The 14,030-nt window shown below is 30.6% G+C and overlaps 1 protein-coding gene, 1 long non-coding RNA gene and 2 other non-coding genes across 8 annotated transcripts; 1 reads left to right on the top strand and 3 right to left on the bottom strand.

The window, feature by feature from the left end:
* Nucleotides 1–511: 511 nt before the first annotated feature.
* On the bottom strand, nucleotides 512–3,708 carry LOC114181549. Of its 3 annotated transcripts, none has more exons than XR_003603850.1 (4): nucleotides 3,534–3,708; nucleotides 3,135–3,238; nucleotides 947–1,184; nucleotides 512–843 (listed from the first exon to the last, which is right to left on the bottom strand). It is a non-coding gene; the product is annotated as an uncharacterized LOC114181549 (long non-coding RNA). The 3 variants fall into 3 exon arrangements; XR_003603849.1 differs by having other exon boundaries at nucleotides 947–1,134; nucleotides 3,534–3,700; XR_003603851.1 differs by having other exon boundaries at nucleotides 947–1,023; nucleotides 3,534–3,694.
* On the bottom strand, nucleotides 1,943–2,044 carry LOC114165550. Its single transcript, XR_003599730.1, has one exon. It is a non-coding gene; the product is annotated as a U6 spliceosomal RNA (small nuclear RNA).
* On the bottom strand, nucleotides 3,522–3,624 carry LOC114165518. Its single transcript, XR_003599725.1, has one exon. It is a non-coding gene; the product is annotated as a U6 spliceosomal RNA (small nuclear RNA).
* Nucleotides 3,709–4,966: 1,258 nt separating the features above from the next.
* On the top strand, nucleotides 4,967–9,845 carry LOC114180464. Of its 3 annotated transcripts, none has more exons than XM_028066780.1 (8): nucleotides 4,967–5,311; nucleotides 5,519–5,571; nucleotides 6,625–6,684; nucleotides 6,798–6,875; nucleotides 7,516–7,645; nucleotides 7,886–7,938; nucleotides 9,326–9,499; nucleotides 9,583–9,845. In XM_028066780.1, exons 1-8 carry the CDS (start codon nucleotides 4,993–4,995, stop codon nucleotides 9,718–9,720), a joined length of 1,005 nt encoding a protein of 334 aa, XP_027922581.1. In that variant the 5' UTR covers nucleotides 4,967–4,992; the 3' UTR covers nucleotides 9,721–9,845. The 3 variants fall into 3 exon arrangements, with proteins under 3 accessions (XP_027922581.1, XP_027922590.1, XP_027922586.1); XM_028066789.1 differs by having other exon boundaries at nucleotides 5,027–5,311; nucleotides 6,625–6,661; XM_028066785.1 differs by having other exon boundaries at nucleotides 5,027–5,311; nucleotides 6,597–6,661.
* The last annotated feature ends 4,185 nt before the right edge of the window (nucleotides 9,846–14,030 follow it).

Raw genomic sequence — 14,030 nt, 5'->3', positions numbered from 1 at the left:
AAATCCATTCAAAGGACTTAACAAACACCGATAACGCTTGAGTACAGCTAGTGTAACCAATTCTTCAGATAAATCTCAGCGACCAATTTAGAATATGGTACTGAAATGTAGTCATATTTACTTATTTGTGTTGATATAATTTGGAGAAAAACATATTAACTCCATGTTGGAGTTTTGTGAAATTCCTTCTCCCAATACCCTTCCCTTTTTTATCACTGCACTGATCTCTCTTCATTAATTGAAAACATCCCTATACATGCAGTGCTAGAAAGATTCTTCATTTGTTTATGGAAAGATTCAAATATTTTAATCCATGCAGTGCTTCTTATCAGAATATCATGGGGAATATGACAATTATATAATGATACTTCAAAATGGTAAATAAAGAAAGGTTTGGTTTGGTTCAACTTAGTTACTTGAACCACATACTAATAATTGTTGGAAGTTCATTTTCGCGGCAGTGAAATTGTCCATTGGAAGAAGAATAACGTAAGACCAAATAAGACAGCAATTACTGCAAGCTCTTAGTGAAGGTCATTCCATCGTAACAACCATGTTTCCTTACGAAGGAATCAGAAGTTTGTGAAAGAATGAACGGAAGGGAAACCATTAATGAACAAAGATTCAAGTGTTACTTTCAATCATATTGATGACAAACATCTAAGAAAAGAAATTAAAATTCTTCTTCATCTATGAATTCCAGAGGAAGTTTAGCTTCTATCATTTCACACTATGCAAATGTGGAAACAGAAGCATTTTGGCAGCAAACAAGTTCCATTCTCACTCAAATGGTAGGTCTCTCCGCTGCTTCTAAAATCTGGCAAAAATTGCATGTTTACCATGCTTCACAGTCAACAGCAAAAGTTAAAAAAGATTCAGCTTCGTAGACCCAAAAAGGATAAAAATATTGCAACTTATCTTCTTGATATCAAGAGATTGTTGATACCTTAGCTGCCATAGGATCTCCCATCACAACTGAAGTTCATAGCCATGATAGCTTTGTAACATCCATTCTCGCACGGACTGAACCTTGCACAATTAAAGAAATGGAGGCCATTTTTTAGTCTCAAAACGAACTACTGGAAAAATACAAGACTGTTGAGTCTATCATCAACAACACCACGGTTTCTGAATCTGCCACCAATTACCGAAACAAGATCTCATCAAAAAGGTAACCGGACCAACTACAGAAATATTACAGAAAAAATCAATTATGTAGAGAAGTATCTATCTGCACAACGAAATTTAAATTAGCGAAACCAATCTGACATCCTAAAGTAAATGAAGTAATTATGCATGTTTTGATTGGATTGGATGTCCTTTTATAACATCTCATTGTTCATTTGATTAGGAAAGACGCTTTAATTACAACCTTAAGGATGATGGTTTAGTCTTGCATCCAATAGACTATAATGTTTATAATGTTTTGACAGAGCTTATAATGTTCTAACGGTCTTTATGAATAATCTAATTTTGTGGAGTTGAGTCAAATCCTAAACCCGAATCTATGAATTTGCTCTATATCTCAGAAAAATGAACTTCAGATTTCACTTTCCATTCCTTCTCATTGAAGTTATTTCCATCACACCAACATATTGTAGCATCAACAAACAGTCTATAGCCTAAACAAACTATAAAGCAGAAAGTAATTTATGTTTGTATTCCGTTGTTTCCTTATCATTGGTGCAATTCTTCCCCTCAAAACTACCCTTTTCGAACTTAATAAATGTTGCTAAGAAACAACTTTCCAGTGTACTAATGTAACCACAATAATGTTATTTTAGCTGTAACTTAAGAAATATATGCATACATGAAGAGAACAAATCAGCAATATGTGTGACAAACAAAACCCATATGAACATGAAGGAAAAACTGTGCAAACATCAGAAGAGTGAATAATCAATAAAAAGAATGTAAAAGGGGTTGAAAATTTAAAAGAAAAAAAAAATTGGAACATTTCTCAATTTGTGTGAGATCCTTGTGCAGGGCCATAAGAATCTTCTCTGTATCATTCCAATTTGATCAGATGTCCCCAAAGGGAGACTTCTGAGACGAGGCTGAGTACTTATAAAGTATTAGTTAATACGGTATTCAAAAGATGTGGGACTTGGTTCACTCCAAGCTTACAGCCCTGTTTTGGTGAGTGAATAGTGAAACTTTCAGAGTGGAATGTGGTGAAAAAGATGCAATTGAAGGGTAATAAAATGAATACCAATGGGTGAAACTTCCAAATTGTTTGTTGCAGAAAAAGACAATGAGAACAAGTCCAACAAAAAAGGGTGGCGTACAAAACTTTTACAGAAAAAAACTTTATGAAGAAACTAAGGAAATATTGAGATACTAGTGTAAAAAAGAGTATAAAATTGAAGTTTTATATTAGTTTATTCCAACGGTAGACTATCTTTAAAAAACTTCTTCCACAAATTGTTTTGGATTAGACTATCGGCAAGTTTTTATATTGTTCAAGTATTCTCTATACCACTAATGGGAATACTTAAAGTGTTGTTCAGTTTAATAATTCAACTATTTTTTTTTCACCAAATCTGTCCTAAATCAAGTTTGATGATAAAACTGATCAACACATACAAAATGAAGTACAAACTTAATGAAGATCAAAGCTATAAAGCTAATGATTAAGCTATTTTGTGGTCATAATGCTATCTTTAACTATATAAGATAAACAAATATGAAGAAGTCGTCCAATATTTTTTCAAGGTTTCAGTACTTGAATATTGTGCTTAGTTCTCACTTTTTAGTACTCACTTGAATATTACTGACTGCAAGCTCTTAGTGAAGGTCATTCCATCTTAACAAGCCATGTTTCCTTATGAGTTACTCTTAGGAATCAAAAGTTTGTGAAAGAATGAACGGAAGGGAGACGGAGAAAAGCAACTTTCAATCCCAGAAGTGAGAATGTATATTGAAAAGAATGAAAACCCAATGAGTTGCTGCAGCATGCAGTTATAGGACTCAAGATGAACTCATAACAACAAAAGTGGTAACAGTAATCACCATACACTGGAAACCATAAAAGAACAAAGATTCAAGTGTTGCTTTCAATCATATTGATGATAAAAATCTAAGAGAAGAAGTTAAAATTCTTCTTCATCTATGATTTCCAGAAGAAGTTTAACCTTTATCATTTCACACTATGCAGATGTAGAAACAGAAGCATTTTGGGCAGCAAACAAGTTCCGTGCATCTCAAAAAGCTTGTGTTCAATCTTGAGAATGCTTGCCTACAAATAAAAAAATAAGGTTAGAACAGGAATGAAAGAAAAAATGTTTTCAACAGTAGCTACAGTGCATTGGTAGCCATTAACATGATGAGCACTTAAATTACAACATTAACATGATGAGCACCAAAATTCAGCAAACTAAAATGTACTTTAACTCTAGTAGCACACACTAATAATTTAGTACTACTTCTAGAGAGCAGTTTAGGTTATCTTTTGTGCAATCATCAGAAGAGTGGACAATCAATGAAAAAAATGCAGAAGGGGTTGAAAATTTGAAAGGAAAAAAAATTTGGACCATTTCTCGATTTGTGCGTGTCATCCTTGCGCAGGGGCCATGCTAATCTTCTCTGTATCGTTCCAATTTTATCGGATGTCCCCGAAGGGACATGCCTTGGGTGAAACTCTGCAGTTATAAACTGCTTGAAAACACTGTACTCTACCGATGTGGGCTCCACTCCAATGCATTACTGTACGCTGCTCCAAGGAACTGAAGTAAGAGGACAAAGCAACTTTCACCTATTGAAAACACACTCTTCGAAGTAGGAGGAAGTACTGAGATTGTGTAATGTAAAAGGGTAAAAAATTAATAGTCAATAATAATAATAATAATAATAATAATAATAATAATAATATTATAGTTCATATTACTTATTATTGTAAAAATATGATTTTATCTACCTATAATAATAAATTAGACAGTAATATAATTGTAAATAATGTTACTTAAAAATAAAACCGACATAAAGCTGAATGATTATTTACTGCGAAGAGTGCAAAAACAAAAGGGTTACAATTTGCTCGTCGTCTTTACACTTACATGCTTACTGTGTGTGTTAAATTAATTTAACGTAAAATACCATGTTCGTTTCATTTTAATTAAAATTAGAACTAAATTATATTTTTTTCAAAATTTTGAAATTATATCGAAAAAATGACTAAGAAAAAAACTATTTAACCTCCTTCTTATTATATTTATTTTAATTTAAAATTAATTTTTAATATTTTTATATTTGCTTGAATTTTATATGTATTGAGAAATTGAAAAATTAAAGAGAAAAATGTAAAATTAGAGAGTTTAAAATCACTTATGAGATAAAACTAAAAGTCCAAATAAATTAATAACAATTTAGGTTTATACTCCATCGTATATATCATTTAAGTGAATATTTTGAAAAAAAAAAGTGATTAGTCAAAAAGCTTTTAAAAAATTTAAAATTGTATTTTCAAAAGAAAAATATTTCAAACGCACGAAATCTCAATATTTTGGTCAACTTAATCAGACACGGCGAAGTTAAGTTAAACAATATATTTATATTTTATGAAATAGTTTTTATTTTGTTATATAGTAATTACGGTGATTAAATTTTGAATAATTAAAACTAATAGAAGATAATTGTAGAGACGTCAAACTAGTTTGTGTAAACTTAATATACATATTTTGAAATAAATAATTTAAAAAATCAATTGTTTGAAGAAAATATTCATTTATTACTACAAGTTAACATTTTATTCTTCTGTAAAACAAACAAATTATGCAAATATATAAATAAAAAGGTAAAAATGTATTTTTATTTTAATAAGAAACTAAAAATATGAGTTTAGTAAGGAGTAACTTTAAATAAAATAATAATGAGTGAAATCAACCAAGAAAGGTGAAAAATGCAAACAAGAAAAAAACAAATGGAATTTGGATAAGGTGGTCGAGTTTTCAGTTCATTTATCCAATTGTTTTGGCACTGAACCAAGAGAACACAATGATAGGGTGTGCATTGTCCTTGACCAATGTGCTGCCTCCTTCCCATTTGAGCATACACATCAAGTTCAAGTCTTTTGCTTTCTCCATTGCTGCAACTCACTCTCTCATCCCAACACCAAAACCCTCTCTTCTCCTCTCAATCAATCATTCAAAGTCCAATTCACACTTCTCATTTTCTGTTGCTGCTCAACAGCCACAACAAGTACAACCCGGTGAAGAAGAGAACATTCAACTGGTCTCAGCTATCAAAACTGATTACAATGACATACTCATAGTGGACACCCCAAAGGCTAGAATGTTACTCCTTGATTCATCTTGTACTCCTCTCACCTTCTCTCAGTCTGAATTGCTTTTAAAAATTCAAACTTTACTTCATGGATCATCTGGGTCTCAAAAGTATTCAAATGCCGTTTTGCATTTCCTTATATATAAATGTTTGTATTTTTTCTTGTCTGTGATCAGTCTCCTGCAGCAGTGTGCCAAGGGTAATTGACGTGTCAGAATTTGTGTTTCTTTTGTTGCAGACAGTGTTCACAGTCTTCTTTACCATGGGTCAAAATGGACTTGTTCTTATTGGGTATGTATGCTACCTTGACATTGCTTGTTTTGTTGTATGCGTGTGTGTTTGAGGCATACGTCCAAAGGGTAATAATGGGTGGTGTATGTTGTGTAAAAGTAAAACCTCTTTTTTCACAAAGTAATGATGTTTGGTTTGCTTAGTGTCATATAGTTTGAAATGTTGTTAAAAACACTCCCCCCTTATTGTGTGATTCATACATCAAATTCATTCTCATATTGATTGTAGAATGTTGTGTAGTTGTGTTCATATTTTGCTTGCAGTTTGTAGACACATTCTTAAGGTTGAGAAGTAGTACTGCTTTTTTCATACAATTTTTCTTTGTTCAGCTCATCGTATTGATTTGGATTTGATATATTTTAAATATAAATTACTAATTTCAATCCATAGGAGTTTTGAATTTGAGAAAACTTGTAGCCATAGCTGTATAAGCTCTATATCAACTCTGATAATAGAACAGTAGGGTTCAAGAAGGTGTTAAACTGGTCTCTGGGTCAAGCTTGTCATGTTTACTAGCAAAAGTTTGTCTTAGTTTGTTGTTTGATGCAAGAAACTGTTGATGCATTTTTAATGCAATGTCAAGATCAAACATGGCCTCTGACCTTGCATTCTTTGTCTAGAGATAACTATTCAAAATGAAATTCAATCATTTCTCATGCTGAACAACTGGAGCCATCAGATGGCCATGGAGTTCTGTAGTGTTACATAAAATTTTATTTATTCCTTGCTTGTGAATAATGCTACGCAATGTGATGATATATTTAGCCAAACTATTAAACTATAGATGTAGTAACATGTATAATGACTTTAGGGTCAATATGAATGTTCTATGTGGGGTGCCACTGTGCTCGAAAGTAACTGCATAATCATTTTCATATTTATCTTCGGTTGTCATATCCTTTGAGTGTTAAGGTGAATCCAAGTGCATAAGTTCTATCATTGCTGACTTTGTTACTTGTATGCTATGTAACTGCATTGTACTTTTGCATTTATGTGCACATTGTTTGATGAATTGTTCATGCCAGGGGTTACTGAATTTGTTGCATTAAACAGGATGAATTTGCGAGCTTGCCAGCTGTTGTTCCGAAAGGTCCCATTGCTATCTTAGGTTTGGTAATTCATTTAATTTTAAGACGGCACATATTATAGTATGGGAATTTACTAGAGGGAATTTCTAAGTATCAGTGATCTTGTAAGTAATCTGATACTGCTTTTATATCCTGCAGGGTGGTGGAACTGCAGCTCATCTGATGCTTGACTTATGGCCTTCACTGCAACTTGATGGCTGGGAGATTGATCAAATTGTAATATATGCTTCTTTTCTGCAAAGATATTTTTAATAAATTTAAATGAAGTTTCTTCCTTTGTTACTTATTTCTATATTAAATTTATATCTATGCTTCAGTGATCTAGAGCTATTAACATTGTAGAATTCTATGAAACAACAATTTCTTCTGAAACTTGATTATAAAAATTGAAACACCGTAGTAAGTGATAGCTTAAACGAAATAACCAACATCCCATTTCTACTTGTATATTGCAGAAACAATAATCAGAATTCAATGAATAGGCCTCTGATTCTGTCTTCAAAAAAGTGCTAAGAGAAAAATAGCCAGAGTTTGAGTGAATTGCTTATTTATTTGCACTCAGCTATCAGATTACTGATATCTATATGCATGAACAAAATAAGAATTGCTTATATTTAGAAGAATTTTTCTCTCCTGTCTGTTAATATTTATTATTTCTTTTCTATTTATGTTAAAAAGAAGTCTTACTAGATCTCAGTACACCCTAGGTGAAAAATATCTTTTCTGTTTAAACCTTTTATGATCAATGTTTATCGTTCCTTATTATCCTACTACCATATATACTACTAATTGATTTGATCCCTGATGCATGCATTCTAACCCCCTTTTTTTTTTCTTGAAAAACCAAATATTATAGTTGATTGATAAAGTGAGAGATTATTTTGGCTTATCTGATCTGGAGAAGAAAACAGAAGATGGCGGGGTTTTAAATATTCATGTTGGTGATGTCTTCGTTCCCTCAAAGGATCTTCACGGAAGATATGCTGGTGAGTCATTCACATTGCATATTGCCTAGTTTATCTGGCTTCTCATACTACTTATATTTTCTACCTACACTTTTTAGTAAAGAAACTCAAACTCTGCACCTTTTTTGTGTTCTCATCCACTTGCAAAGAAATTATTTCAACAATTCAGCTCAATTTATAATATCTCTTATTTCCTTATTTTTTCTTGAAGGGGATGCTATTTTATTATTATTGGCTAACTTATATTTGTTCAATTATCAGGCATTATAGTTGACTTGTTCGCTGATGGAAAAGTTTTACCTCAGCTACAAGAGGTATGTAGTTTTTCTACACACAGATATGCATGTTCTAGGTGATTTTAAAGTTCTTCTTAGTCAAATTACAACTTGTGTACCTTGCTCTTTTCACGATAGTAGTGTCAAATTTAAGCTTCTGTTGATAAAAAGTATAAAATTGAACTGGTATCTTTTTGAATATTTTTACTTAGTCCTGCTATTATCTCATTTATTGCCCAAATTTCTGAATACTTTGGAGTATGTTTTGGATTTTGCATTTCTATGGCATAAAAAGAGGAGAGTTAATGGAATTTGGATACTTTTCAAATTAGTCACACAACCATGCAAACGGTCTCATGAAGTTTTTAAAGTATAGGGTCTCTGTCTTCATCTATCTCTTAACACGACATGATCACGTGAAAAACTTGCCAAAAAATCGAAATCTAATGTTAAGGTGAATGTCTTAGCCATGTTAGGCTCATAAAATCTTTGTACAATATCTACAATGGAGCAAGCTAGATCCCCCCTACAATGAGTGTACTGTAAGGTTATTTCATACATGTGAAGAACAATAAATATATCTCTTATTGAAACAATTTTTCTAAAATAGCCTCATGTTTTCAATAAATGCATTAATTTGACTGAGATAAAGTAATTAATTTGAGGGCAAAAGCATCAATGTTTCATTGGAAAATAGTTTGGAATTTTTTTAGAAGGCTAAAACTGTGATTATTGTGGGATGTATAGTAGTTATCAAAGAATATAATTGAGTATATGGAAACTTAAAAACTGTAAAATGAAGATGGATGGTATTATGAAACAATATGCTTCTTCTGTTTCAGTTGAAGTTACAGAAATCCCAAAAGTTGATTACCCTCCGGTGAGAAGACAAATTTATGATTGAAAAGTTGTACTTATCTTAAAACAAATTGATCTTCTGTTGTCTTGGTTCTGAACATCTACTATACTTAATTTCAACATTCCTGTTATTTCTAATTGTAGAAAAGATTCCCCCTATGTGTTTTTTAGTTTGCAATTTATATTATCACAAATTTGTAATTCACAAAGCATTTATTTTGTTTCTGCGATCTTATTCAAAAGTGAAGTCTTATCTACCTATTATTTTTCTGTTTCTGTTTCAACATTCTTCATCTACATCATGTATATAAACTTAAGATGAAATTCCTGTTAAACTGATGATATGGAATCATAAAGCAGAAATGAATCATTAAACCATTCTAAAACAAGTGATTAAGATTGAAATTTTCTTAATTATATATTCGTAAATTCATATATTGATCTTCTGCTTAATCTGTGAACTTGTTCTTTTTCATGGTAAACTGAAGGACAGAATGATTAAAATTAAACTTTTACTGTCTCAAGTAATCTTAGCATTATGTTTCATAAATTTTAATGCATTCATCAGGTTAGTACATGGTTGCAATTACAAGAGAGGTTGATGGCCAATGGTCGCTTCATGGTAAATTGTGGTGGTGTTGGTGGTGGGCCAAGTGCCACTGGTCCTGAAACTTTGTTAAGTGGTAAATCATGGTTATTAAATCCAGCTATGAAAGCACTATCCGAAGCATTTCCTGGACAAGTAATGCTTCTGTTTCTGATTTCATTGTTTTGTTGTTGTTTCTTCTTTTAAGATGTTTATAGTTTGTGTTTTGAATTTCTCAGGTAAGTTGGAAGAGAATGCCAAAGGAATATGGTGCCAATTTTATGGCACTAACAGGACCATTGCCTGATTTGAACTCTTGGTCAGCTAGTGTCCCTTCTCCTCTGAGCCAAAGTGTGAAGAATTGGAGACCTTTGTGAGCTGAGTTCTTGGATTTTATCTTACCTCTCCATACCTAATGAGAAAATATTTTTGTAGTGAAAATTTTCTGAAACCATTTGAAACTTTTTTTAATCAAAAGTAAGAATTTTAATGCATCATCCTATACCAATCACTCTAGTCAGTATTAGTCATATGCATAATTTCTGAGATATTAAAAAGAAACATAAGATGGGGATTAAATGTTGTAAAGAATTCATGGCGTATCCATAATGTTATGGCTAGCTAACAATTTTAAGAGAATAAAGACAATAATAGAAAGAAGATATTAAGATAATACTCATTAAGTTGTCATACATGGGCCTTTCGGGAAAATGAACACATGTAAGGCATTTGCTTCCTGCTTTTGAAAAATGAATATTTTATCCTTATAGAAGTGATTTTCTGATTATGAATTCGGGAACAGGATTTTTGGAATTTCCGAAACGAAATTTTTCGGAACAAAATTTTCAGAACAAAATCTTCAAAACGTAAATTTTTGGAATAAAATTTTTGAAATATGTGAAATACATTTTTTGAAATGAAGTGGGTTGTGAAATAATGGTGAAGGGTATTCATGTATTTTACTTATATTGATTGGGTCTAGGAAGAAATTGATGGGATGCATAAAGACATTGTCCTCATCGAAAGGCTTCTTCATGGAAGTCCATAATCCCCCAAACCATTTCTCCTGTACTTCCACAACTTTTCTTATTTTCAATTTTGTCCATTAAATGAAGAGAGAGAAAAAATAGTAAATAATTTTTTTTGAAACGGATTATAAAATCTGTTTCATAATTTTAGGAAACATATTTCGAAAGCCGTTTCATTTATTTTTCATTTTTTATATGAAACGGATTGTGCATTCCGTGTCACAACTTTCAGAAACGGAGTTCGAATCCCATTTTGTAATTATACTTTGTTAATTCTGAAACGGATTTTGCATTCCATTTCATGTATTTGTGAAACGAATTTTGATATCCGTTTTGTGTTTTTTCTTTAATATTCTATTTTATTTTATTTCAATTTTAATATTTATTTTGTTCAATTTTAATATATATATATATATTTATATATATTAATTTAAAGTTGAACTCCTTTTAAATTTTAAATTTTATTTAATTTATTTCTTAATTAATTATATAAAAGAAAAAGTGTAAAACAAATTAAATTAAAAATATTTAAATAGTAAATTAAAAAATTATTCATTATATTATAACTTTTTTAATTTATTTAAAGTATATATTTTTAAAATTTTAAATGTTAATTAAACTATAAATTAGATAAAAAAAACAATAACAAAAATTTATTCTGGTTATTTTTAAATTTATTTTAAATTTATTGTCTTTTGAATTTTAATTATTCTTTTAGTATATTATTTTCGGTTTTAATCGTATTTACATATTTACATATTCGTTTCATAAAAAAATATAAAAATTTATGAAACGAATTTTGGAATTCGTTTCATATTTTCTGAAATGGATCACGAATTCCGTTTTTGAAAAAAAAATTTAAAATTTATGAAATGGAATTCGTAATCCGTTTCAGAAAAGTATGAAATGGATCTCAAAATTCGTTTCATAAAAAAACATGAAAACTTATGAAACGGATTTCGAGATCCGTTTCATACTTTTCTGAAACGAATTACGAATTCCGTTTTTGGAAAAAAAAATAAAAAATACCAAACGGATTTTGAAATCCGTTTCGCTTTTCCTTAAAACGGTAATTAGGGGTAAAATGGTAAATTTGGGGGGTACTGAAGAAGAATTGGAGGTGAGGGAGAAGGCGCCTAATTTATTCCGGCACTTCTATGGAGTTGAGTATTCTTCCTCCTCTCCATACATTTAAATATTTTAATTTTACTCTCTTTTCATTTTGAGTTTCGGAATCCATATTTTGGAATGCCTGTTTCGAAATGTAAATATTGTATTCTAAAATATAAAAATTGTATTATGGAATACAAAGATTAATTGGGAATATAAATTTTGTATTTTGAATTATACTTTTCAAAGTACAAAATAAAAATACATTTTGAATTGTACACTTCAAAATAAATATTTGTATTTCGATTTGCATAATCTAGAATACAAAATTTGTGTTTGGAATTATGTAATCTGTGTTGAGCATGTGGAGTCTGAAAAGAGAAAATACCATCTAGTGTAGTTGCCATGGACGTAGGTCATTTGATTGAATCACATAAATTCTTTGTGTTTTTGTTATTTTACTTTCGTCTTGTAATTTCTTGTGTGTGTGTGTGTGTTTGCGATCCCTAACAACTGGTATCAAGAGCTTAGGGTTTCATGTGAGAAAGAGCAATTGGAAGATGCAAATTGAGGATTAACTATATCAGAAGAAGATCGAGACTTGCTAGATCGATAGGCTTTGGGCGTTATGAAATTAACATTGACGAAGAATGGTTTGATAAAGGCATTATCAAACATGTACGAAAAGTCATCAACATCAAACAAGGTATTCTTGATTTGTCAGTTAGTTAAGATTGGTTTCAATAGATATTAAATGTGAGGATGAAGTATGTGACGCCCCGACTACTATACTAAATAATTATTATTTGATAAAATGATATGGAATCAATTTTTTTTTAGAGATTATCCTTGAGAGAACATTAATAATAACATAACTTCATATTCATATATGTAGTTTGCATCTATGTAATTGTTCATGAAATATCACAAAAATATATATTTGTTAAATATTAAGAGTCCTACATCAGAATAGAAGATTTTCTATATTTTTAACATCTCCTAAAGATATTAATAGAAATTATCCATGAGTCAATCTTCAGAAGATCCACCAATAATATCCCGAACAACTCTCACTGAGCAGGTTCCTCTTCTGCTCATGCAACAGGTACATATGAAAGAAAACTATGAAAGGAGGGAGGTCTTTATAAGCCTTAAATATCAATCTTAATAAACTCAACAAACAATGCAGACACCGGGGGCCTAGATTTGGACCTATAACCACCAAACTTGATCTTGTTTTACCAGACATATGGATCCATATTCCACTTCTGATGATCCAATCTGAACATCAAAAGTTACTTTGGGGAGTGATTAGGTAGTTGAGTATTTCTCATAAAATATTGGTACAATCATAATTATTTCTTTCTCGAGAATATTAGCCATTCATCGGCTCACAAAAGAGATATATACTCACTACCTAACCTTGGCGATGCCGAGCAGGTATCGGATAGTCCCAAGTTTGGCCTATGAATATCCTAGTCCAGGGCGCTATTCTGAACTATCCAAATATTCACCTACTTGGTAAAACTTCCTTAGACCCCACCATGGTCCCTGCCTTTCATCCCGCAGTGTACCAAACTGTGACTTCCCAAATACAAACACTTTGACACTGGTTTAATCTCAACTTATTGAAACCAGACTTAACTCTTACTTAACCAACATACTCTTGGATATTTTCAAAGGTCATTAAATGTGATGACTATCAATTCATGTCATTGTATAAACTATACAAAGAATATAAAACAACGATAAAATGTACATACAATTTTCTTATATCCAAGCTCACTAAATAAAATAATATATACTTTCACTTCACATTTATTTATTTTTAATTGTAAAAATAATGATAAAATAAGAATCAAAGCAAGAACTTTAAATAAATAATTAGATAAGGGTAAGAACGTTATAAATAAACAAAAATATAAATTAAACAGGACCAGTACGTAATTGGAGATTAAATAAAATAAATAAACAGGACCAGTGCATAACTAGAGATAAATTAAATTAAATAAAATAAATAAATAGGACCAGCGCGTAACTGGAGATAAATAAAATAAACTAAATAAACAGGACCAGTGCGTAACTGGAGATAAATAAAATAAAATAAATAAATAGAACCAGTGCGTAACTGGAGATAAATAAAATAAAATAAATAAATAAGACCAGTGCGTAACTGGAGATAAATAAAATAAAATAAATAAACAGGACCAGTGCGTAACTGGAGATAAATAAAATAAAATAAATAAATAGGACCAGTGCGTAACTGGAGGTAAATAAAATAAAATAAATAAATAGGACCAGTGCGTAACTGGAGATAAATTAAATAAAATAAAATAAATAAATAGGATCAGTACATATTTGGAGATTAAATAAAATAAATAAGTAAACAAGATCCGTGTATAATTAGAGATTAAATAAAATAAATATAAGAGGATAATAAATAAAAATAAGTTAAATAAAAGTAAATAGAATAATATATGAGTCAAAATAATTAAAAGATTAATATAAAACCCATGAGCTTATCAAGATTAATATATAAGAGCTTAACC

The sequence above is a fragment of the Vigna unguiculata genome, chromosome 1 (genome assembly GCF_004118075.2).
Source record: "Vigna unguiculata cultivar IT97K-499-35 chromosome 1, ASM411807v1, whole genome shotgun sequence".
NCBI lineage: Eukaryota > Viridiplantae > Streptophyta > Magnoliopsida > Fabales > Fabaceae > Vigna > Vigna unguiculata.
This window is presented reverse-complemented; position numbering and strand designations above follow the sequence as displayed.